The 26,594-nt window shown below is 42.4% G+C and overlaps 2 protein-coding genes across 2 annotated transcripts in view; both read right to left on the bottom strand.

Moving 5' to 3' along the window:
* Positions 1-163: 163 nt before the first annotated feature.
* canx (calnexin) lies at positions 164-17,190 on the bottom strand. Its single transcript, XM_047584743.1, has 15 exons — positions 17,137-17,190; positions 12,420-12,635; positions 12,167-12,240; positions 11,969-12,027; positions 11,741-11,882; positions 10,795-10,876; positions 9,835-10,027; positions 9,273-9,462; positions 8,844-8,957; positions 8,440-8,596; positions 8,003-8,218; positions 5,583-5,702; positions 3,821-3,932; positions 3,424-3,515; positions 164-2,786 (listed from the first exon to the last, which is right to left on the bottom strand). Exons 2-15 carry the CDS (start codon positions 12,630-12,632, stop codon positions 2,727-2,729), a joined length of 1,824 nt encoding a protein of 607 aa, XP_047440699.1. The 5' UTR covers positions 12,633-12,635; positions 17,137-17,190; the 3' UTR covers positions 164-2,726.
* Positions 17,191-18,544: 1,354 nt separating this feature from the next.
* The window catches only part of mgat4b (alpha-1,3-mannosyl-glycoprotein 4-beta-N-acetylglucosaminyltransferase B), a 36,306-nt gene continuing 28,256 nt past the window's right edge, over positions 18,545-26,594 (bottom strand). Inside the window, exons 8-15 of the mRNA XM_047585773.1 lie at positions 24,886-25,000; positions 23,820-23,950; positions 23,564-23,671; positions 23,228-23,421; positions 23,069-23,147; positions 22,174-22,261; positions 20,612-20,724; positions 18,545-20,327 (exon numbers count right to left, since the gene is read on the bottom strand). Of these exons, the coding sequence (XP_047441729.1) occupies positions 20,304-20,327; positions 20,612-20,724; positions 22,174-22,261; positions 23,069-23,147; positions 23,228-23,421; positions 23,564-23,671; positions 23,820-23,950; positions 24,886-25,000 (852 nt within the window). The 3' untranslated portion in view covers positions 18,545-20,303. The remainder of the gene's footprint in view (positions 20,328-20,611; positions 20,725-22,173; positions 22,262-23,068; positions 23,148-23,227; positions 23,422-23,563; positions 23,672-23,819; positions 23,951-24,885; positions 25,001-26,594) is intronic.

Here is a 26,594-nt window from a genome sequence, read left to right on the forward strand (position 1 = left end):
TAGTTCTATGTGTCCTGGGAGATTAAATGATGAATTGGTGACTGCAGAAGGAATGTTTGCAAACTTTAATCAAGATGACAAGTCTGCACCTGCAAACTCCATCTCAAACTTTAAAACTGCTTTAATCATCCATAAAAGAACAGAATAACGACAAAGACATCGCTTCAGTTTCCATTTGGCCATTTTTCCTTTTTTTTTTATTCATCAAAACAAACTTTGACCTCACGCACTCGTCCTCTCCATCATCACAGTATTTCTATTCAAATCCGCAGGTTCCTGCGGCATCGGTCGCTCAAACTCGACCGTTCAATCAAACACAAAAACGAAAAAAGGAAAACAGAGTTACAGAGTCGTAGAGTTTCACCAGCGGACAACAGTGTTCAGTCTACAGTTGCCAGGAACATCAATAAAACGTAGACAACCCACGTTTAGAACGAGTGAATCAACATGAAATCAATACTTTAATTGATTAATGCACCAGTTAGTCAGATCTGAGCGGTTTTCCACTTGGTCATTACTTTTCTTGGCCACTTGTTAAACGAGGGATCAGGTTCAATCCCAATGAGTTAATTTGAATCTAAAATAAAAAAAAAATAAAAAAACACATCATTTGGACGGACAAACATCAGCAGCAGACAACGAAACGAGCTTTGATCATTCAGGTCGTGTTTGGGGAAGAGAAACCGGGTGTTTAGCTTTCAGCCACATCTCCTGGTCTCCCTGATCAGATAAATTAGTCGTCCTCCGTGTCCTGGTGAAGACCACAAGCTGAGACTGAGAGCTAGTCAGAGAGCGTCTGGTAAAGAGAGGAAGAAGTGCCGCGTCTTTAAAACATGGGGCTGGATGCGGGGGGAGGAGCCACAGGTGGACAGGTGAGAGGTTAAGCGCCGTGTTTTCATCCCTTAGTGCCTTTTTCTTTTGGTGAGGGGTCAATTAAACAGGGACTGGGTTCCTGTCCACCTGCTGACAACATGTCGGTCCAAAGCCAAACATGGCAGCTTCATTAACAAATCAACAGTGTTGGTTCAGAGCCATGAGCAGCGCCACCATGTGGCCATCAGCTGCTGCCTCTGATGGATCTTTACCTACCACTGGACCAGAACCAGGGACACATGGAGACATGATCCAGACTTAGGAACCAGATGGAAAGACTCTCTCATGTTAAGTTCTAATTTATTTTAGGGGAGGAAGGAGGGAAGGATCCGTCATTTGCTTTTTAAAAAATAATAATTGTGAAGTTAACATCTGTATTTGGGCTGGATTCTCTGAACGGAGTCACAGTGAAATTAAAACGGTTTTAATCTCGTCGTCATCGTCTGCTGCTGCTTCTCGACCAAAAACTACATTTACAGTCACACCTCTGACCTCTGAAGTGTTTTCTTACCAGTAGCTAACTGCTTTAGAACTAAACACATTTATAGAACAAGAAAATAAAAAAAACTCCAAAGATGGAAGAGGGAAGAAATTGTCGGAGTGTAATTATCTGCTATAGGATCAGAACCGTGAACAGCTGGAAGAGAGAGGAAGGACTCAGCATTTTACATGAGAATATTCCCTTAGCGGTCTCAGGCTAATGCTAACTGTGGGTAGGCTAACATACAGTTAGCCAAGACAGCTGTCAAGTTCTTTGAAGGCTATTTAGCAAGCCAGACATGCTAGCCAAGGTGCTAATGAGCCAGTTAATAGAATCCCAGAGAGCTAATCAACTGTCAGCTTGTGAGTTTGCTAACAAGCTAGTGGATAGCTTGACTAAATAGGTGATACATTGATGCTAATTAGAGTCATTGACCGTTGTTGGATAATTCTGGCTAGCATTTGCCTAATTAGCGTCATCCAGGCTGTTCAGCATTCAGTTGCTTGTTACTTGAGATCGTTCGCTAGGTACTGACTGAAGTTAGCTTTCTGACTGTTAGCAGTTTACTTAACAGTTTATAGACAATTTAAAATGCTAACCGCTAATGCTAATTTGGCTAATTAGCAGGCAGTTGCTAGGTCAAGCTAACTGAAGGTGGTCTAATTCAGATTAGCCAAATTTCCTGGAAGGTTCAGTGGCTAATTAGCAGCTTTTTTTCTGATTCAGCATCATAAGCTTGATTAGCTAGAGCAACGTTCACTGCATACAGACGAATAATCTCGCTGCTAGGCTAACAGCTAAATACATGCTAAAAGGCTAATAACAACACCAAATTATCTGTGACCTTTAATAACTAGATGCTAAAAGGCTAATTAGTAGGCAGCTGCTAGGCCAAGCTAACCGCATGTGGCCTAACTCAGATAAGCCAAATTCCTCATCTGTTCTGAGGCTAATTAGCAGCTTAGCATCTTTACTTTGATTAGCTGGAGGCAGACTATGCCAAATTATCTGAGGACTTTAATAGCTAGATGCTAAAAGGCTAATTAGGGAAGTTGTTACGGAATGATGTAGGAAGTTTTAGTTCATCTCAGTAAATCTCTTAGAAATAACACACACACAAACAAAATAAAATAAAAAATAAAAATAAATCATGTTAACTCCGTCCTGTTCAAAATGGCGGCCATGTTGGAAATCTTGATTAGCTTCCCCACCGGTTCCATTCAGGCTTCATCACCTCGCAGTGGAGGAGGAATAGTAGTAGAACAGGGGGTGAGGTGCGGGAGTTACTGGGGTGAGGAGGTGGGGGGGGTAGGTTGGGTCATTGGGGGGGGGGGGGGGGGGGGGGGGGTTAGATGATGAGGTCAGGGTTGTTTCAGTCTTTTCTGACCTTCCTGCTTCTGGGGGATCTCCTCAGGACGTCATCTTCCAATTTCTGCACAGAACAAACAAGTCTTATTAAGTTAGCGCGCTAATTTAGCAGCGTTAACAGGAAACTAGTGATGCTACAGGCTACTTAACTACTGATTAGCAACTGGTAAGCTAGTGATGCTAGGGGCCAGTTAGCAGCTAGTGATGCTAGGGGCCAGTTAGCAGCTAGAGATGCTACGGGCCAGTTAGCAGCTAGTGATGCTAGGGGCCAGTTAGCAGCTAGTGATGCTATGGAACAGTTAGCAGCTCGTAAGCTAGTGATGCTAGGGGCCAGTTAGCAGCTAGAGATGCTACGGGCCAGTTAGCAGCTAGTGATGCTAGGGGCCAGTTAGCAGCTAGTGATGCTAGGGGCCAGTTAGCAGCTAGAGATGCTAGGGGACAGTTAGCAGCTAGAGATGCTAGGGGACAGTTAGCAGCTAGAGATGCTAGGGGACAGTTAGCAGCTCATTTCAAGTGTGACTTCCAACCTAATAAATTTAATTTTGTGGTATTTTGGGGCTCAGAAAAGAGTGAACCCTGTTCACAGGTGGAGCAGAGTTCGTATGTTACTTCGTGTACATGCATTTTAATGTATTGTCACACGTAAACACTTCAGCATCCTGCTTCATGTGTGTGTCTCTGCTACTGGAATAAACTTTCACCTCGTCAGCTGTGACGTCCTTCTCTTCTTCTTCTTCTTCTTCCTCCTCCTTGTCTGCAGGATTATCTTCTCCATCGCTCTTCTCCTCCGCAGCTACAACAAGAAGGTTAGTTTTTATTGTTGTCGTCTGGTAAAAAGTGTTAAAATACAGTTTCGCAGCTCTTGAAAAAAGAGATAGATAAAAGAAGATAAAAACTAGAACAGCTCTACACAATAAAATACAATATACACAAAAAAAAACACAGTAGCATGGAAATGAAAAACAGTTAATTAAACAACGGTGCAAATATTATCTACATTAATGCAAATGGAGAATAAATATAAATATAACTGTGGGGTCATTGAAGGTGGATTTGATCAGATTTTACGACACAAAGGAAAGAAGACGTCGTATCTACCTGGACTCTTCTCGGCCTCCTCAGCTTCCTCCTCCTCCTCCTCCTCCTCCTTCACGTCCGGCTGAGGTTCGTCCGTCTTCTTGTACTGAGCTGGTGAAGCTGAACTCTTCTTCTGCAGAACGAAAACAGCTCATCTTTAGTTTCATCCTGCGACTCCACCACGAGATAAAGTCCTGTTCCAGCTGGGACTAGTTTAATGTGGCCTCTGCTGATCTGGAATAATGTCGGAGCTCGTCTGTGATTTTAATCATGTGTTAATCGTCCATGTCAGTAATTAGTTAAGTTAAATTTAGAGGTGGGGTCTGAAATACAGGACCAGGTCCCAGTTAAAACTAGTCCCAGTAAATTCTTTTCCATCCACACGGACACGATGCAGCTACACTACAGCACCACAGACACAGGGACGTCACCGCGGAGGACGAGGGTCCGTGTGGACGTCCAGCTTCGTTTAACTCGTCCTGTAAGACGTTGAGACTCAACTGACCCTGAGCTGATCCTGAAGGCGTCTGTGAACAGTCAGTGAGAGCTGGTTTTAGACAATCACTGATCAGTCCAGACTCCATTTCTTTTAACTTTAGAGCCTGAAACCACCGGAAACTAGACTGATCCTACACGACTTCATTTATTCATTTCATTTAACAATTAGCTTCTTCACTGTTGGAACAAAAAACATCACATTTCAGTTTATTTATTTATCAGTTTATCTTTCCGTTCTCTTTGACATCGTCCACTGTAGACGATGCTAACGCTCTTTAAAACCACCCTGACTCTGTAAAGTGTCTGGATGAACGGATCCGACTGGAGCTGCCTCTGTAATAACAGCAGATAGTGATGCACTGTTTGACGTATAGAGGGAACCACAGCTAGAGGACGTCTCCATGGTTACGGACACCGAGTGGCAGATGAACATGGAGATTAGCAGCATTAGCTCGAATCATAGACTTTAAAAGCATCTAAACTGTAAAACTGAATTAAAATATAAATGGAGACGAGCTGGATCCAGGCGCTGAAACCTGGATGATGTTCAGTCTCTAGGTTTTATCCATGAAAACATTCATTTAATTTCTTATGTGTTGTACGGATAACGTTACTTCTATTAGTGTTAGCATCTTTTATTTAGCTTCATTTATCAGAACTGAAATGCAGTGAAACTAACTGAAGCTGAGGTTAATCCTCTTCCAAATAAAGTGGTAACTTAGTACAAAGCTGCTGAAACACACTTTATTCTACTGGGTTTATTTCCAAACAGGTTCAAACCCCATGAGAAGAGAGAGAAGCTCTGTTTAACGTATGGAAACTCAGTTTAATTCATTAAAAATCCATTAATGACCCGTTTGATCTGATCTTGTTCAAACTGGTGGTTTGTAGCTTTTATCCATCAGATACTTGTTTGAAATGAATTTCCAACGCTTTCATCTGAATCCTCTGTTTTGTTTCTATTAGCATCAGGGTAATTGTTGTACCAGGGTGTGTGTGTGTGTGTGCGCGTGTGTGCGTGTGTGTGTGTTTTGGTGTGTGTGCGTGTTGGTGTGTGTGTGTGTGTGTGTGCGCGTGTGTTTTGGTGTGTGCGTGTGTTGGTGCGTGTTGGTGTGTGCGTGTGCGTGTGTGTGTGTGTTTTGGTGTGTGCGTGTGTATGTGCGTGTGTTTTGGTGTGTGTGTGTGTGTGTGTGTGTGTGTGTGTGTTTTGGTGTGTGTGTGTGTGTGTGTGTTTTGGTGTGTGTGTGTGTGTGTGCGTGTGTGTGTGTGTTTTGGTGTGCGTTACCTTCCCGGTGCAGCAGAAGACGATGATGAGGACCAGAGGTAGAGCCACCGTGAGGACGTAGACGACCCAGAGCCACGGACGCTCCTCAGCGGCGTTCAGCATCTGAGTCGCAAGACCAGGCTGGAACCACAACAACAACAACAACAACAACAACGTCACACATCAACGTCATGAACCACAACATCATCAACAACAACAACATCAACAACAACGTCAACCACAACCACAACCTCATCATGAACCACAACAACATCATCAACAACAACAACAATCACAACCACAACGTCAAACCACATCAACAACAACGTCAACAACAACAACCATCATCACACATCACAGAAACTTGGTCAACAACTTATGAACAAGGTTCTAGTTATTAAACATAGAAAACTGGCTGAGCCCATTCACCAGCTACATGCTAATAGAGTTAGCATAGCTCTGTGGCTCATCAACCCTCTGGAGCCAGAGTCTAGTGTCCTAGAGTCTAGTGTCCCAGAGTCTAGTGTCCCAGAGTCTAGTGTCCCAGAGTCTAGTGTCCTAAAGTCTAGAGTCTAGTGTCCTAGAGTCTAGTGTCCCAGAGTCTAGTGTCCCAGAGTCTGACTCTGATCCACCTCGGTCCTGGTTTGGTTTCATTCTTTCAGCTCAACCTCACATGTGAGACTTTACACTTATTGTTTCATTCTGTCAAACTGTGTGAACACGTTGGAGCTAAAACCAGACTAGAACCATCAGATCCAGGAGGAACAAGTTAGAAAACCACAAACATGTTGAACCAAACATTTCTAGAAGAATGTAAATCTAACCTGGACATTTCTAAAGCTGATCAACACATTTACTTATTTACAACTATTTCCACTAAAATGCAGGTAATCAGACATTTTTCTCCAACTATTTACAAAACTTTCTCTGTTTCTCCGTGAACCAAACATGACGACAACATTCAGGAAAAAGCCTCAGTTATTTAGAACCAGTCTAGTTTTACTTGGTCTAGAAACACGAGTTTAAAAGGCTGAAGTTTAGAAACAGACTCGGTGAGAAGAGTCTTGATGATACGAGGTCGTAGGATTTTGTCTCCAGAGGATTAATGTCATAAATATCTGAATTAATTGAGTTATTTAAGTAAAGAAAGACAGAAATAAGAATGAATGAGAGGAAAAAGAGAAGGACATAAAGACGCAGTAAGAAGGAGGAGATGAGGACACAACGCTGGGACTTTAGACTCTGGGGACGTTGTGTCCTCGTCTTATCGTCCCTGAAGGTTTCTAAGGACTCTATTAACATCATAACGTCTATTTGTGTCTCCGTCCTCCAGAGGATTCAACATCAACATCATCAACATCATCAACATCATTATCCTGAGTTTCAACACGGTTTCATGGTTTAAACATTTCAACAATCACACACATTATTTTACACATTTTATGGTTTTTCCTCCATGAACATTATTTTTATCATTGTATTTATTTCTTCAATGCACCTTATACTGATTTTTTCTACCTCTGTAAATATATAATCACCTTCATCTGGACCAGAACTGTCTCCAGATCCAGTCTGTTACATAGGGATGAGTCCTGACACTGGGAACCATGATGCTAACGGTGCCGATGCTAACGGTGCCGATGCTAACGGTGCCGGTGCTAATGGTGCCGGTGCTAACGGTGCCGGTGCTAACGGTGCTGGTGCTAACGGTGCAGGTGCTAACGGTGCCGATGCTAATGGTGCCGGTGCTAACGGTGCTGATGCTAACAGTGCAGGTGCTAACGGTGCCGATGCTAATGGTGCCGGTGCTAATGGTGCCGGTGCTAACGGTGCCGATGCTAATGGTGCCGGTGCTAACGGTGCAGGTGCTAACGGTGCCGATGCTAATGGTGCCGGTGCTAACGGTGCAGGTGCTAACGGTGCCGATGCTAATGGTGCCGGTGCTAACGGTGCTGGTGCTAACAGCGCCGGTGCTAACGGTGCTGGTGCTAACGGTGCTGGTGCTAACGGTGCCGATGCTAACGGTGCTGATGCTAACGGTACCATGATGCTAACGGTGCCGATGCTAATGGTGCCGGTGCTAACGGTGCTGGTGCTAACGGTGCAGAGTACGGTGCTGATGCTAACGGTACCATGATGCTAACGGTGCCGATGCTAATGGTGCCGGTGCTAACGGTGCTGGTGCTAACAGCGCCGATGCTAACGGTGCTGGTGCTAACGGTGCCGGTGCTAACGGTACCATGATGCTAACGGTACCGATGCTAACGGTGCCGATGCTAACGGTGCCGATGCTAATGGTGCCGGTGCTAACGGTGCCGATGCTCATGCCTATTTATATTGTTTGAATGTGGGAATGACTGGTCCAGACTCTGAGGAAGGTCTGTTTTCCTACAGACCCTGAACGTCTCTGATGCTGATGAATGAGTGCCGCTGTGACCCACCTCGGCGGCGCCCTCTGCTGCCTTCTTCAGGCCCCAGCCGTCGGTGGCCCAGCGCTCGGCCGTGTTCCTGTCGTTGGTGATGAAGAAGTTGTCGAAGAAGATGTCGGACGTCATGGACCAGAGCTCCAGCCCGACGGCGTTGAACGGCGTCATCCTGAACGGCTGCAAGTCCTCGAAGAACGCCGGGTTGGGGATCTTCCTCGGCTTCCACACGCCCTGAAACCACAAAGTTCATAAGTCACATTTATTTCTTCACAAACGCAAAATACATCCATCTACAGACGTGATCCAGAGACATGATCATTTAATAAAAATAAGATTCAGATTCTCAAAGTCTATACATTTACTGGTTAACATGCAGTGGATAAAACCACCTGATCCACCTTAAACCAGCCTCATAGAAGCCGGAGACATGACGGCGGCCATCTTGGACTGACCTGGTAGTTGGGGTTGTCGATCATCGGGGGCTTCCACTTGCCCTTGTAGCTGGGGTTGTCGATCACGGGCCGTTTCCAGGGGCCACAGCCGGGGGCGGCCTCACAGGCCGGGTTCGGGACCTGGGGCGCCTCCCACTCCCCGTCCATGTCCTCGTCCCTGGGGGACAAAGACAGAGACGCTGTTAAGGACAAACAACCAAGAGGCTTCCAGGACAGAAACAGGACAGAAACAAATCAGACCGAAAAGAGTTAAAGGAATTAATTACAATTTATTTCTTTTCAATAACAACAATATGTTTAAGAACATCTAAGGAGAAAACGTGATGTGTTGATGTAAACCCTCGTCTCTTTTACAGGAGTTTAACATGTGACTGGCGTTGACCTCCGTTGCCATGGGAACTCACCAGTCCTCAGGTTTGACGGAGCTGGGGTCTCCGATGTACTCGGGCTCATCGTCCAACCATCCGTCCGGTTTCACCGCAGCTTCATCAGGGATCTGAGCCGGAGCGTCTTCGTCCCTGGAGACACACAAACACATTTATTATTATCATTATTATTATTATTATTATTATTATTAACATCTGCACTGATCCCTCAAATAAAATAAAATCACACAAAACAAGACAGAAAATAACTCAGACAACGAATAAATTAAACAATATAAATAAATACATGAAGCAGCAGCACAGATTCGTATGGATCCAGTCTACAGGTGTTTATGGGACATTTTTCCACATGCTCTAACTATTAATAATATTAATAATAATAATAATAATAATAATAATAATAATAATAATAATGGTCATCATGACTCCGGCCTCTGAGACACTGACCAGTCCTCGGGCTTGACGGCGTTGGGGTCCTGGATCTTGGGCCTCTCGTCCCAGTCCTCCGGCTTCTGGTCGTCCGGGTCCTCGATCTCAGCGGGGGGGTTGACTGGGGGGGTCATGTCCGTCAGCAGGTTCCCGCTGTTCACCACAGTCTGGTCCACCAGAACCTCGAAGCTGTTGTCAGGGTTTAGCACTGGGAGGAGGAGGAGGGATGAGAACTGATGAACATCTGGTTCTACATTCAGTCACAACTGATGATGATCCTGAACCGTCCCGGTCCCAGGTGAGTCTTCTTAAAAAGGTTGAATGAGTCTTACCCAGCGTGTACAGGTGAGTCTTAGTGAGTCTTACCCAGCGTGTACAGGTGAGTCTTAATGTCTCTTACCCAGCGTGTACAGGTGAGTCTTAGTGAGTCTTACCCAGCGTGTACAGGTGAGTCTTAATGTCTCTTACCCAGCGTGTACAGGTGAGTCTTAGTGAGTCTTAGTGAGTCTTACCCAGCGTGTACAGGTGAGTCTTAGTGAGTCTTACCCAGCGTGTACAGGTGAGTCTTAGTGAGTCTTACCCAGCGTGTACAGGTGAGTCTTCTTGTCCGTGTAGTACGTCCTCAGGTCTCCCTCCGGCTTCTTGGCGTGTTTCTCTTCGTATTCTCCTGTGATGGGGTTTTTGTGTCTGAAGATGAAGTGGAGCTTATAATCTTCTCCACATTTATCGGGTCCGAACATGATGGTGTACGGAGTTTTATCCACAAACTGGTCCTGGGAACAAACACAACAACAGGAGCTTCACTCAGAGCTGGACTTCATGGACTTCATCCATATTTTAATCCTTAAAAAACTAATATAAATGTGTTTATTGTACTGATCAATAAACAGAGACATTACATCTGTGTCTGAAAACAATGATCTGAGACGTTGTTTGTTTTTCAGAAACATAAGATAAAAAAATATAACTATTTATTGATTAATCTGCATGAGTTTAATTCATTTACTCCTTTATCATGAGTCCAAATCACTGCTTTAAAAACATCACTGATTAACGTTTCTTCTGCTTTTTTCTTCAAATATCTCTTCAACCACTTCAGCACTTTACACAACTACAAAACCTTAAATGAACGTGTGCATCTTAAATGTCAGTCTAATTATTTGTGTGTTTTTCTCGCGTGAGATTAAATGATGTGTTTATAACTGGAGTCAATGGGACAGTTTCAGTTGGTAGTTTTTAAAGTGCTGACGTGGTTTAAGACATTTATGCAGAAAAAAGTCTGAGTCAAGTTTTTGGACATTTTTATCCTCAAAGACTCAAGAAGATAGAAACTTTTTCCAGATTGTTCTGTTGATCCATTACAAATTATTTATTTTAATTTCAAATCTTGTGTAAAGAGAGATTTGATAAATGAGGATAAAATGAAGTGAAGAGGAAACGTGTCTCTAATGACGCCTGATCAAACAGGTTAAATGCTGAACTGGTACCAGCCTGTTAATAAATTATAATAAATAATGAAGGAATAAAGGTGGAGACTGACCAGGTCCAGATCAGGACTCTGAGACAGGAGTTTGACGTAAGCGCCGCCGCAGTCGATGCCAGACTGGAAGTTCACCTCGTACCTGGAGACAGAACCAGACTCATGGACCACGAGACCAACACATGAAGACTTTATGTCCTTCTCAGCACTGAGCTCCTCCCTCCCTGGGACACTAGACTCTGGGGACATTAGACTCTGGGGACATTAGACTCTGGGACACTAGACTTTAGGACACTAGACGGGACATAGACTAGGACTCTGGGACACTAGACGGACACTAGACTCTGGGAACAGACTTAGGACACTAGACTCGGGACCATTAGACTCCCTTGGGGACATTAGACTCCGGGGACATTAGACTCCGGGGACACTAGACTCCGGGGACACTAGACTCCGGGGACACTAGACTCCGGGGACACTAGACTCTGGGGACACTAGGACACTAGACTCTGGGGACACTAGACTCTGGGGACACTAGACTCTGGGACACTAGACTCTGGGGACACTAGACTCTAGACTCTGGGGACACTAGACTCTGGGACACTAGGACACTAGACTCTGGGGACACTAGGACACTAGACTCTGGGACACTAGACTCTAGACTCTGGGGACACTAGACTCTGGACTCTGGGGACACTAGACTCTGGGGACACTAGGACACTAGACTCTGGGGACACTAGGACACTAGACTCTGGGACACTAGGACACTAGACTCTGGGGACACTAGACACTAGACTCTGGGACACTAGACTCTGGGGACACTAGACTCTGGGGACACTAGACTCTGGGGACACTAGACTCTGGGGACACTAGGACACTAGACTCTGGGGACACTAGAATCTAGACTCTGGGGACACTAGACTCTGGGCTGCAGAGGGTCAATGAGCCACAGAGCTATGCTAACTCTGTTAGCATGTAGCTGGTGGATGAAGGCTGAATGACTTACTGGACGATGAGGGGGCCGGACTCGAAGGTGAAAGGTCGCAGCAGCTGGGCGGAGATGGCGTGATGTTTGGCTCGAGACTTCAGGACCAGACCTTTGTCCCCGGGCAGTTTACTGTCCTTCATCTCCTCCACCGCCCATTTACCTGTCCGTCCAACAACAGGAGACGTTAACAGGACGTCCCCTCCAGCCCAGCGTTCAGTCTCTACCGAGGACACGGAGGACACCTACCGTCATACTTAGCAATGTCTTCATCAGCGTCTTCCTTCTTGGCGCTGGACACGACCCACCTGTAAGAACAGCAACGATCTAAAGCTTTAATGTTCCTTGAAAACTAAACCTGGACACCATCTATACGCCACCTATACACCTGTGGAACACCTGGATGAGTTCATATCATATTTGGGGGTCGAGCTTTGATGAACTCACCCGTCCAACGTCCCCCGGTCAAAAGACTCGGCAAAGAAATGTTCCCCCATCGGCTCTGGAGCCTTGTAGGTCACCTGGACACAGAGACATGGACAAACACCAGTTAGACGGTAACCACGGCAACCTCTCCTCCTCATCATCATCATCAGGGTGAGAGACAGAAACATGGAGGGAGGAAAAACTTCTCCTCCTCCTCAACCAATCACCAAATGTTTCTCTCACATATGAAAGTGACATTTGAAATAAATCTCACCTTGGGCGTGGGAGGAGTTTTGGGAGCGTCTCCTTCCTCCTCCAGCTCCTCCTCCTCCTCCTCAGCTCCGGCCAGGTCCAGGTGCATCTCGTCCTCCACGTCCATGTCGTCTCCCTGGTCGTCCACCAGGTCGTCGGCCTGACAGACGGGGGACAAGCCGAGGCAGAGGAGCCCCGCCGCCAGAAGAACCAACAACCCGAGCCTCTGATCCATAGTCTGACCAGGGAGGACGAGGACAGGGAGGAGCAGGACAGGGAGGACAGGGAGGACAGGGAGGACAGGGGGGACAGGGAGGAGCAGGGAGGACAGGGAGGAGCAGGGAAGACAGAGGGGACAGGGGGGACAGGGGGGACAGGGAGGAGCAGGAGGACAGGGAGGAGCAGACAGGGAGGAGAGGACAGGAGGACAGGGAGGACAGGGAGGACAGGGGGGACAGGGGGGACAGAGAGGACAGGGAGGACAGGGAGGACAGGGAGGACAGGGAGGACAGGGAGGACAGGGAGGAGCAGGGAGGACAGGGAGGACAGGGAGGACAGGGAGGAGCAGGGAGGACAGGGAGGACAGGGAGGAGCAGGGAGGACAGGGAGGACAGGGAGGACAGGGAGGAGCAGGACAGGGAGGACGAGGACGGGAAGGGAGGAGCAGGACAGGGAGGACAGGGAGGAGCAGGGAGGACAGGGAGGAGGAGGACAGAGAGGACGAGGACAGGGAGGACAGGGAGGACAGGGAGGAGCAGGGAGGACAGGGAGGACAGGGAGGACAACAAAGCAAAGATATATATCTCTGTTAGTAAATTCTCTGTACAAGATTTATTTCTATTCTCTGTAGTAACAGTTTTTAGCAGCTTGGTAATAAATCTATTTATTTTTACATTAAAACAACCATCAGCAGAACAGACGCTAAAGTTTTTGTCTTTTAATATATTATCAGGAGAAATGTTTAAAACTCTTCGTGGAACTAATGACGATCGCGTTTGAGCTTCAGACTCGTCCTAACTTCACTTCATGTTGTGTTTACATTTAATGAGCAGGTTCTTTTTTTTCCTCTCCTCCTCCTCGTTAATCGGTAACCGAGGAGTCTCTCCATCATTAGCCTCTGTCTCCCGTCGCCACGGTAACCGACCACAGGACTCACAGAGCTGCTTCGGCCCAAATGAGATTAAACCCGGAGGATTTAAAGCAGCACCCAGAGGTGGTTCCCTCCGAGGAGGCAGCGCAGCAACAACACTGCACATGTTAGGAGGAGAAGAAGAAGAACGGGGGGCTAACATGCTAACCACAGCTAACATGCTAACATAGCTGAACCTCTGCTGTGGACGTGACCTCGTCCATTCACAGGTCAATAAAGGTTATTCAAACCAAAGAGAAACATTTAGTGTATTTTTATTATTTATGGAGGATTTTAACTGTTACAGGATGAATATTTTAAATAAAACGTATGTGAACATTTAATCTGGCGTTTCCTTGTGTCAGCCCTGATGTCGGTGTAATAGGCTTTGAGCCGGACTCTGATTGGCCCAGAAAACAAGAATTTAATCCTAATTAGTCCGTGAAGAGCTAGTGCTGCTCAGTTAATCCCACATTAAAGTCGAGTTTATCCTCAACTACATCTGCTGCTGCTAATCAGAAAAAATGACTAATTAATACACAACATATAACATGAGCAGCAGCAACTTAATCTTTAGCGTTTTGTCTTTGAAATAACATTCATGAATCAAATCATATGTAAATATTGGAATAAATATTTGAATTTCAGAAACTTGCTTCACTTTCACATTTTTTTCTTTCAGAAAATAAATGATATTTAAAAACAACCAGCGCTTTATATTTATCATCATGGTTGGAAATAAGATTTAGTTAAACAATCAGTTTATATAAAAAGTAAATAAAATGAGGAAGAAACGTATAGAACGTATATGAAAAATACAAAGTTATAAATATAAATCTATACGTGCTCTTATTCACAGCTGCTTTACATATTTATATTCTGTGACTGATCATCTAATTTACAGAATGAGCAGATTTTTAAAGAAGTGAATGAAATGAACCATGAAAACGTCTGTACGAGGTTTTTCTGGGGGAGGAGGCGTCTGCTTCACTTTATCGTCATGAAACCGGACGGACGAGTTATTATTTAAACCGAGTCACATAAACACTGAGTAACCGACTTTAAACCGTCTGTGTTAGAACGGAAACTCTGCTCCACACGTCTCTGCATCCCATTTATTTACTGTAGGTTATATTTTAATGTTGACCCTTAAACTCGTGTAAATCACGTCACAGTCTAATAATCGTTTAATAGATAAAACTGTGTCTGTATTTGTGTCATTTCATCTCATTTGCAGGTGAATTTATTGATACAGATCTGCCAGAACCAGACAAACACTTTCTCTTCTTCTTTCTTCTACTTTTTATTCTGGATTGGTTCAGTTTTTTAATTAGATGGTTGTAAAAATTAGCAGAATTCTCAATTAGCTGAGCAAAAAGATTTATATACAACACAGTACGATATGAAACTTCATACAGGTTATACATGGTTCCTATATTCATATATTTATAGTGTTTATAAACTATTTTACATCATTAAATAGCTCTGTAACATTATGTAACTGTATTTGTATCTATATTTATATAACTATAATTATCATTTATATACATTTTGATATTACTGTGTAATTCCAGTTACAGCTTTTTACTTTATACACTGACATGTTAATAATAACGTGCTGAGTTAAGTGTGATGACACCTTTTTATTTCCTCATGTGGAAAGTTTTTGATTTATTTATTTGTCTAATTATTAGTCTCTGTTCTCATTTTTCTTCTTTTTTAATCATGGTTTTTAACTTTATTACTTACGTGTTCAAAATAAAAACCAAATCAAAAAGTCCAGATGCATGAATCCTACGCTGCCGTCTGTGGTCGTATGATGTTTGAGGAGCTGTGTGTAAATCCACTCATCTTTAAGGAAAAACAAAAGACTGTGTCGCTCCACATTTTTACATATTTAGTGATTTTTTAATGTGCGTGTTTGCAGCATCTGTTAAAGTACAGACTAAACTAAATGTCCAATGGTTGAACTGTGGAGAACATCAGTGTTTCGTAGCTAAAACTTTGTGTTTACATTATTTATTTTGCACGAAGAAGAAGAAAAACTATTTCAGTGTACGTTGGATTTATTGATCTGAATAACAAAAGGATAAGGAGCTAAATAATTTGATCATCCCTGGACATTTTGATGTCTTCAGAAAGGTTCACGTCACAACAGATGATATTCATGCATTTGAGAACTAGTGCAAAGTTGGACTCATTCACTGGAAATGATTCTCTCCACCAGAGGAACGGAGGCTTTTAGTTCGTAGCTGCACATCCTGAGAGGAAGCAGCGGGTTGAACCAGTCATGCAGCTGCAGGATTCACCTGATGAACTGGATCCCAGCATGTGGCTGAGAAAACACATCTGTCTTTATTCTAACACACAAACCAAGGCCACTGTGACAGAGCCGCATAAATAACACAGATAAATAATCTGATAACTGATTCATCATGTGTGTAAAAAGAGGAACTTTTGTCTCTTTGCTTTGTCAGAGAAACGTTTTAGAAAAAATAAATAAATAAATAACAGGAAACTAATTCATTGTTGTCAAAAAAATAATGAATGAAACTAGAATATTTCCAATGTCTTGTGCTTAAGTTCTGTCTGTTCATTTTCTTTGTGGTCAATGAATAAATTAATCATTAACATAACAGATCATCCAGTGTCTTTGCATTTCAGTGAATCTTCAACCACTAAATAACATAAAGGAATTTTAAACTCAAACATGCTGTTAACATGTTGTAGAGTTAATATTGCATTAATATTACTTTAGTTAAAAACCCTAATAAGGCAAAGATCTAAATGCAAAGCTCATCTTAAGATCAAATAATCAAAAGATATATGTATATATAGATGGATCTTTGTATATTTATATACGTTAACAAAATAAATCACCAAATATCTTCAGGGTAAATTTAAGTCATCTATGTTCTCTGCATCTACATCAATATCTGTGGATGTTTCTAGTCTCTTGGACATTTTATAGCCTAATATTTTACCCAGTAAACTAATCTACAGCTTTATACGTGTTTAGTAACGTTTCCAGTCTATTAATTCAGCTATTTTTCATACTTTAGCTGGATTTTCCTCTTTTAATTTCAGCCAAACTTCTGCATAAGGTTAAATAACAATGGATTAAAAGGATATATAGAAATATTTAATTAAAATAAGAGTTAAATGTTCTGCTTCATTCTGCTCCTGTTTCTAGTTCTGATTAAGGGTTTTAGTTCTGGTCCTTAGCATGCTAACGTTAGCTTAGCTGCTAACGAAACCACTGCCAGTGAATGGAGTGAGCTAGCCGAGTACAATCAACATACTGTAAGAGTGAAAACACAGATTAAATAACATGGATAAATAAATGAATGTGGTTTCTGACTTGATTTTTATTTAGGTTAATAAATGCGAATAAAGGCCACACGCTAACTGTGTAGCCTGGTTAGCTGTGTCCACCTGTGGTTAATTAGCATTAGTTAGCCACATGCCAGAGACACGCAGATTTACTTCTAACGGCTGAAAACTGGCGTCATTAGATTCATTCCCGCCCATGGAGACGGAATAAAGCAACATTTCTCAGAAAATAGAGCTTTCTGGAGCAAAAAGTGTGATTTCTCGTCTCTTTACTCACCTCCGGCTCTGTGCGATGCGACCGCTGGGAACTAACGAGGAGGGTCACGTGGGATATTGGAAGGTTCGTCAGGATCTCATTGGTCAACGTTTGACATTTCCGGTCAATTGTCATCCGCTGATTGGTTGAGAGGAGATCTCGGTCGCTCTGCCCCCGAAGCTGCACCTCGTGGACAGCTGTGATTGGACGAGCTGCCACAGGAAGTGTTCGCTGATTGGCTGAGATGACGCTTGAGAAGTGGGAGGGTGAGATTGACACTGATTTTATTCTAAAAGAAAAACACTATTCTGACTCTTTTATTGATTAAATGAAGATTTATGACAGATGTGAGGCCTTTTTCTCGTCTATTTAGCGTGAGAGAACCTGAGTAAAAACATTTTATTTACACGCTATTTATTAAACTAATTATGTTTTAAAAACATACACTTCTATTTTTAAGATTGTATTTTACTGCGTGTGTCTTTAACATAAAAAAACAAAATGCACGCAGGTTCAGACAGTTAAATCAAAAAACGTCATCATTCCATTAGAAAATCTTGCTTTTGTATCATAATTTAAATATATTATATTCATTTTGTGTAAAATCTGACCACAGCACGTTGAATAATCACTCAAAATACATTCAATAAAACTGAGAGGACAGAATAAGTAGTAAAATCATACGTATACATCACTATTTTGATTATAAACGGCTTTGTTATTGCAAAACAAAATGCAAAAGCAAAGTTTCAACATGGTGAAGGCTGAAATTTTTACATATTAAAAGGAAATAAAACCTAAAACCTTTAGTTTTAGTTTTAATCTACATTTAAAATGTAGTTTATTTTAAAGATACATATGTTTAGATTTTTTAACTGGGTTTGTTTGTGGTTTGTGTTTGAGCATGTTTCTTTAATTTTGACTGAATATTCATCCGCTGCAGAAAATAGTCCCAACAAAAACTGCAGCCGATCGCAACTGTGGTTAAAATGAATTGTGTTTGGTTTATTTTTGTAAATTATAACCTACAGACGAGTCGTTCATCATGAAACACGGGTCATGTGGCCTCGGAGCTGTGAGGGTCATGTGTTCTGACCATGTGAGCGAAGGCACCAAACAAAAAGGCCTTTTTTTATCCGTTTGATTTGCTGTGACAAAGCAGAACGCTGCTTTAAACCCACTGTTTATTCTGCAAATGCTTCATTATTTTATTCCCTGTGCAGCTGAGAGGTTCAGGGAATCCTGTCTCTGTGAGAGGGTGGACATGGTCTGATACCAGATCACAGCACCGGCCCCACGGCCTCATCCATCACCGAGGATGTGTCTTTAAAACATGGCTGCTGCAGAAATCAGATAACTGCCAGGCAGAATATCTCATAATGTTACAGCCGATCACCCGTTTTAATAAAGCACTTATACAGTTGGAAGCTTGGTTTAAATTTTTTTTATCTTTATTACAATTCACAGATCAGATAGAAGTGTGAGCTCTGTTAAATAGAGTTTATCTAAAGGATACAAAAAGACACGTACGAGATGATTCCAGTGCATCTGAAGAAGAAGAAAACACTCTGGGATGTTTCCTGAAGCCGAACGGATCTGAACAACAAACGTCTTATTTTGTTCCTTCAGATGAAACGTTGATTCACTAAATAATAAAATCACAGCTGCTCTACTGTCTTTCTTCCATCGAAACCTCCTGAGACACCTGGGCTTTCGTTTGCTCTGCATCTTTCATTTCTCCAAGATATTTGGGATTAGTTGGATCTGAGACGTCTAAAAACTAAACATCATCTTTGAACAGGAAGAAGTTTTTGATTCACATGTCCTCGTATGTGGCCACAGGGATTATTTCACCGTATATTATAATAAAGTCACTCAATATAACAAAATATAAATCTGTTTATTTTAATAACGTGGCTGATCAGAAGCAAACAATGAAATCCCAACGTCCTCAGAAGTTTTATCTTGTTACTGTCGACAGAATTTGTTACGTTGTTGTTGTTGATATCAAACTAGAAAAGTTAATGATCAGAAACAATGAGGACTCTGCTGTAATGACGCTTTGCTGCCACTAGATGGCAGCTTGAAGCATCCGCTTACGTATGAGGACACCAGGTCTGAATGAAGCAGAATAAGAACCTAAACCTTAACGTCCTCATATGAGGACACAGGGTCTCAGGAGGTTTGGTTTGAAACCATCTGAAGGAACAGAATAAATACGAATAAATGACTGCAGTAAGAGTACTACAGAGTACTACAGAGTACTACAGAATCCTCTACTGGACGATACAAAGTACTACAGGGTAACACAGAGTACTATAGCGTGCTCTACTGGACTATACAGAGTACTGCAGAGGACAGCGCTGTACTATAGAGTATAAACTACTCTAGTATAGTAGAGTCCTGTAGAATGCAGAAGAGTACTGCAGAGTACTTTGTAGTACTATAGTAATCTGCAGAGTCCAGATAACTATGTATATAACTACAGTGTAGAGTATAAATTACCCTGCACAGCACTGCGTATAGTACTACTCTGTATAGTACTACTCAGCACAGTACTGCATAGAGTATAGTACTACTGTGTATAGTATTACTCAGCACAGTATTACTCTGTATAGTACTACTGTGTATAGTACTACTGTGTGTAGTATTACTCTGTATAGTACTACTGTGTATAGTATTACTCTGTATAGTACTACTGTGTATAGTACTACTGTGTGTAGTATTACTCTGTATAGTACTACTGTGTATAGTACTACTGTGTGTAGTATTACTCTGTATAGTATTACTCTGTATAGTACTACTGTGTGTAGTATTACTCTGTATAGTACTGCGTAGAGAAACATCCATGGTCAGTAGTTTGAAGCTCCGAGGTTGCAGCAAAGGATTGTGGGTATGACTCTGCGCTACATGTTCGGAGCCGCGTGACGTAAACTCCCTCGTCTTCTTAAGGCAAATCTCCGTCTGGACCTCGTCTAGACGCCGTCTCCATAGCAACCAGTGTATTCAACATTTAGCTTACTGTATGTACACATAAATACAGGAAGTCCGTCTGAGTGTGCTACGCCTGCAGCGTCGGGTCCGGCCAGACAGCGGCGTCGTGGGCGGAGCCTCTGGGTCTGGTGGGCGGGGCCTCGGGTCAGACCGAAGACGAAAGGCTGCTGAGGTATGGACGAAGGACAGGAGGGTCACTCTGCTTTCTTTATGAAGATCTGACAGAGGGAGAGGACACATGGTTATAGGACAGAGGACAGAGGACAGAGGTCAGAGGACAGAGGTCAGAGGACAGAGGACAGAGGACAGAGGACAGAGGACAGACGTCAGAGGACAGAGGACAGAGGACAGAGGACAGAGGACAGAGGTACTTCTCAGTTGTTCAGGGCGTGGTACAAATTAAGGAACAAACCGTAGAGTACTATGGAGGACATGTAGAACCTCTAGAACCTCCGGGACAGCTAGGACAGCTAGGACATGTCCTAGAGGGGAGGAAACTCACCTCGCTGAGTATCACCCAGACCGGAGAATCCGTCAAAACCGTGAGACGCATGGCCTCCAGGGGCCCGAAGGACACGTCCACCTCCCCCTCCGCTGTCCCCTTCTGGAACATTCCTGGAGGACATGAGGACATTTAACAGAACGTTTATTTCTTTTCTTTACAATTACAATGAATGAACTGACTGAATCAGTTCTCAAGTGTCTTTGACATGAAATCAGTTCTGAAGCTAAATGATTTTGTTTCACAGCCGCTCATACAAGGACACAACACTTAATTCCTTCAAAGCAGCCGTGTCCAACGTGTCCAAACTCTGTGTTTTCTCTAAATATATGTTATTTTTTACTCACAAATGGAGCATGAAGTTCATTTTATTCAACTCAAGAATGGAAAAAAGCCAAAGTGCAGCTTTCAACTGCAGTTTTAATGGTTAATAATGGGTTTCATTGGGTTTTAATAGGTTTTAATGGGTTTTAATTTTTTCATTGTTTTATTTTATTTCTGTTTTCTGCTGTTTTATTTTATGTGTGGACCCCAGGAAGATTAGCTGTTGATGGGCAGCAGTTAATGTGGATCCCAATAAACACAATAAACAATAATGTGTTTCATTGGATTTTAATTGGGTTCAATGGGTTTTAATGGGTTTCAATGGGTTTTAATGGGTTTCAATGGGTTTTAATGGGTTACATTGAGTTTAAATGGCTTTTAATGGGTTTTAATGGGGTTTAATTGGGTTTAATGGATTTTAATGGGTTTAAAAGAGTTTCATTGGGTTTTAATGGGTTTCAATGGGTTTTAAAGGGTATTAATGGGATTTAATGCGTTTTAATATTATTTTTTTTTTAAATCTCTCACGATAAAAAAAAAAAATCTAAATCAGTACTGCTACTAATCATTGACATGTCCAAGGCTCTAATAATCTAATAAGAAAATCCACTTTGCATTAAATATTCCAATTTTTTTATTTATTTTTTTCTGAAAAATCTGTGATGCCGTGACTCTGGCATATAAAGGGTTAAACTTTCGAAATGAATCAAACATTTGGTTTTCATGATTAGTACTGAAGTGGATTTAAAGATTGGGAACCAAAAAAACAAAACTCCATCAAAACCAATGTCCAAAATAATCTAATAATCCCCCAGTAAAAGTCTGGACTCGTCCTCCACCTTTTCGTTAAAGCTTTAATGTGTTGTGTCTTCAGACCGTCCTGGTTTATTTATCTAGGATCCATTTGCTGATGGAAGCTGCAGTGATGAAGCTTCTTAAACAGGTTTTGGTCTCTAGAGATATTTTCTACTTCCATCATCACTGAACCGAGAATCAGGTTTAAAGTTAAAGGCGCATCTATAAAAACTCTCTATTAATCCTTTCTCTCTGGAAGATTATTTGGTTTGTAATTCAGAGGATAAAAATACGTGTTTTAATTCATGATGAAACGTTCCTCCTCCTCCTGATTAAATGGACGGAGTGAAGGAGACGATCGATCTCCAGACTCGTCTGAAAAATTGATGAAGGAGATAAAGAGCTGCCGGTAATTTATGAAGTCAGACCAGATCCTCACTCACCTATCCTGATGAATCCGTCCTCGGTCCGATGGTACTTTGGCGTCTTCTCCCTCCCGTCGGTCAAGGCCTCTTTCTCTGCCTGGATGTTCTGCAAAAAACAAAAACAAGAACATTTAATAAAATCTGTTCAAACACAATAAATGATTCAAAGACCAAAATAAACCAGGATTATCTCCATCAGATCCTTGTTCCAGACCCTGGTCTCTATGAATGAGCCAGACTCCAGTGTCCTCGGAACTCACATGTTCTCCAGAGGCTACATGCTACATATCAATGCTAAGCTAACAGCCACTAAGGCTACATGCTACATACCAATGCTAAGCTAACAGCCACCAAGGCTACATGCTACATACCAATGCTAAGCTAACAGCCACCAAGGCTACATGCTATATATCAATGCTAAGCTAACTTTCACTGGAAGATGGCTGTTTATTATCTGTAGTACCACCATTAGACCACTAGGTGGAGGCAAACTACCATGGAGGAGATTTAGGGACAGGGTTCAGATTCTATGAGTCCAGTCACCATGTGGTTCATAGTTGATGTAGAATCATGTGAACGGACACAAAGAACCACAAAAGATAATAAAAAAACATAAAAACAATATCAGTCACATTCGTTGTCTGTTGCTTTTAGGTTTGATGAGATATTGAGACAGAAGAAGAAATTCTGACATGATGCCTAAGAAATTAGTGTTTTCTCCGTTAGCTGAGGCTAGCTGGTTAGCTCCAGCTACATGATGCCTGGTATCAATGGAAAGAGGAGCTTCTCTAGTTTCTAGTGACACCCAGCATGGCAGAGAGGAGCAGGGAGGATTGTGGGTACTGGTGTTTTTATAGTAGTTAGTTACCGGGTTGGTTGAGTTACAGTGATGATAACTGGTCTAAAGACTCACATCAAAGGGCAGAACCTCCACAGACGTGTTGAAGAGTTTGTCTCCTGGATGCTCGATGTTTCCGCTCCGAAAAAAATATCTGAGGGAAGAAGGAGGAGGTGAAATGAATGTGTGATGAGCAGGAGGAGGAGCAGGAGGAGGAGCAGGAGGAGGACCGACCTCTCGATGCGGACCGGCGTGAAGAATCGTATCCGGATAAAGTCGCCGGCCACGGGCGTGAAGGCCCAGAAGAAGTCCTCGCCCAGGTAGGCCTTCTCCAGGGTGAAGTGCTGGTAGGTCTTCAGGCTGGTCGTCACCTCGGCCAGAGGGTTCGCGTGACCTTTATGAAGAGTCTGTTTCCCAAAGTCCTTGTCCTGGAAAACAATAAACAGCCACGTCTGGTTAAGACTCTGGATCTGACGGAAGGTTTTTTTTAAGGGAGTGATGTTATATCCAGTCTGAGATAAATAAAATACAAAGGAAGGAGATGCTGATGATGATGCTGACGGTGGTCACCTTGAGTTTCTGGATCTTTCCGGCCAGAGACGAGTGAGTTCCAACGTGCTGGAAGAGCGACGGCTTGAAGCGAATCCTCAGGTTCGCTTTCTGTCGGTCACAGTGTTTCTGAAGAGACACGGACGGAGGAGATAAAAACTTTAACGTCTACAGCGTCAACAGCGTCAACAGCACGGACTCTAGAATCAGATGAAAAGCTTGAATAATCACATTAAAGTGTCTAATAATCAATCAGATTAAGGCTCTAATCACTCACCGCGTCCTTCTCCGGGTTGCAGACCTTCACCCACATGATGTGGTCCAGGAGCCAGTCGATGGGTTTGTCTTTGTAGAACATGAGCATGAACTCAACGATGAGCGACAGGTCGGACGACTTGAACATCTTCCCTACGGAAAAAAAAAAAACAGACGGAGGACGCGGGTTCAAATCCCACACGGACCAATCACAGGACACGACCGGAGGTCAAAGGTCACAGCAACACGATGAATCTGGTCTTTAGCCTCAGAGGAAGACGACAGACGAGGGAGTTCACTTCCTGGTTTGTCTTGTCTGTGTCTCATGTGTTGGTTATTTTACTTCACGTTCACCTGGAAGACAAACGTCCTTTCCTACGGGATCTTCCTCTCCTCTCTCCTTCGTTCTGTCTTTCTTTGTTTCTTCCAGTTTATTTATGGTCCAGTAAAGTTCATCTCAAATCAAATCAAGCTTTATTCATACAGCACGTTTCATACAATAACACTACAACACAAAGAGTTTCACAAAATACAAACACAACAGGATTACAACCAATAATGAAAACCTTTTTTATTTTATTCTAAAAGTCTAATTTATGTTGGACAGTTTCTATTTTATTTATTTATTATTCAGTCTCCTCTGCTCCTTGTACGTTCACACATATAAAACTGATTCTGATTCTGGTTAAAAGTCAGATTAAAGGATGAGTCTTGAGACTTATTTTAAAATGATCAGCAGGTTGTTCCATGAATGAGGCTGGAGGATAATTAAAAGTCTGGTGCTGCCAGAGGACGTCAGGGTCTTTGAGGGTTGATAAATGAGACAAATAAGACTTTTAAAAACTAATAAAAGAAACTTAAACTGCTGCAGATCAGAGCTTTGATGCTTCAGTCTGTTTAGTTTTAGTTTCTAACTAAACGTCTCTGATGGTTGGAGGACTTTCATTTTTCTCAGGATTCTAATTAAAGCCAGATGTTTGGTAGAGGCCAGCTGGAACAGACTCCCGATATAAAAACAGGTTCAAAAGGAAAACGATCCGCGTGGAGACGAACGAGGGTTTTAGAGCTCGGACCAGACCAGGACTCACCGATGAAGCCGAGCTGAGAAAACTCCAGGATCATCCACTCCTCCGACGGCTGCTGCAGAGCGAAGTTCTTCATGGTGGTGAAGTAGTTCGGCCGAGCCACGATGTCGTCCTCCAGCTGGACAACGGAGACACGGAGACACAAAGACGCAGAGACATAGAGACAGAGACACAGAGACACAGAGACATAGAGACAGAGACACAGAGACAGAGACAGAGACAGAGACAGAGACACAGAGACAGAGACAGAGACACATAGAGACAGAGACACAGAGACAGAGACAGAGACACATAGAGACAGAGACACAGAGACACAGAGACACATAGAGACAGAGACAGAGACACAGAGACAGAGACAGAGACAGAGACAGAGACAGAGACATTACTGCAGCTGATCTGAGGTTAGTTCAGCTTCATGGCGAATTATAAACCCGGTGGGTTTGTTAAGGAGTTGCTATGGTAACCGTGATCCTCATCTACAAGTATCAGACACAACGAGAGACTCAAAACAACCGCGACACGATGCAGGAAGGAAAGAAGCAAGAAAGACATGAAAAACTATTAAAAAGAGACATGGATGCAAAACTAAACCAAGAAGAAGCAAACTAGTGACAAAGAGACGAGAGACGACCTCAAAGTGACAGAAAATGAACGAATGCTTCATTTCAAACGGAGAAATAGTCAAAACAAAGTGAAAAGACGTGAGCTTTTTTAATCCTTCTCCTTTCTCACTAATTAACCATCAGTTGATTTCAGTTCACAGTTTAAAATATATGTGCCAACACCTCATCAACACACACATTTACATATCTACATTTTACAAACAAAAGAAAGCAAATAATGTAATAAATGATCTTCATGAAGACCAGATTGTTGAACGAGGTCCCACAGCTTCACTCCACACACAGAAACACAAAACCGACATCAAGATGTTTTAAACTGAACTCCCCTCAGATTATAACGCCCATCTCTGTTAAAATAAAAAATATTTCTGAATGTTTCCAGGAATGTTTCATTGCTTTGTTCATAGTTTGAAAGTGAACCAGGTCAATGAACTTTAATGTTTTTGATTTTTAGAATAATGACTTTGTGTGATCGTTGTAATTGACGGTGTGAATGATACTTATGGCCATAAACCTTTGTGCCGTATTGATAGTGAACATTTATAAGTATCGGCCCAAACTTCCACACAGTAATTTAACTCTGGTAAAAGCAGTGAACAGCAGAGAATGTGTTTGAGGTCCAGAGGATTTTACCTTATTCAGATGCTTCTATCCAGTTTATTTTCATTGTCATCTATTATTACACCAAGAAACTTTTCATGAACTCTGCCAATATCAACACCTTCTACTTCCACCTGTACTTGATTATTCCTTAAATAGTTTCCAAATAACATGAATTCAGTTTGACTTAAATTTAATTTTTTTTTATTATTATTTATTTATTTTTTCTGTCAAAACCACCTCTTTCATTTGCACATTTCTGCAGTGATCATCTCCAGTAGCTCCTTTAAATCTCCCAGAACAAGAAATATTTGTCATCAACAAATAGAAAGTTTTAATATTTTTGATATCTTATATATAATAAATAAATAAATAAATGAAATCAGAACTACAACAGAATGAAGGAAATCAGCAATAAAGACATTAAAATCAACCACAACATTAAAAAAATGACTTAAACCAGATGTCAACTCTCTACAAACGGTTCCA

Source organism: Mugil cephalus, chromosome 5 (assembly GCF_022458985.1).
Source record: "Mugil cephalus isolate CIBA_MC_2020 chromosome 5, CIBA_Mcephalus_1.1, whole genome shotgun sequence".
In the NCBI taxonomy this organism is placed as follows: domain Eukaryota; kingdom Metazoa; phylum Chordata; class Actinopteri; order Mugiliformes; family Mugilidae; genus Mugil; species Mugil cephalus.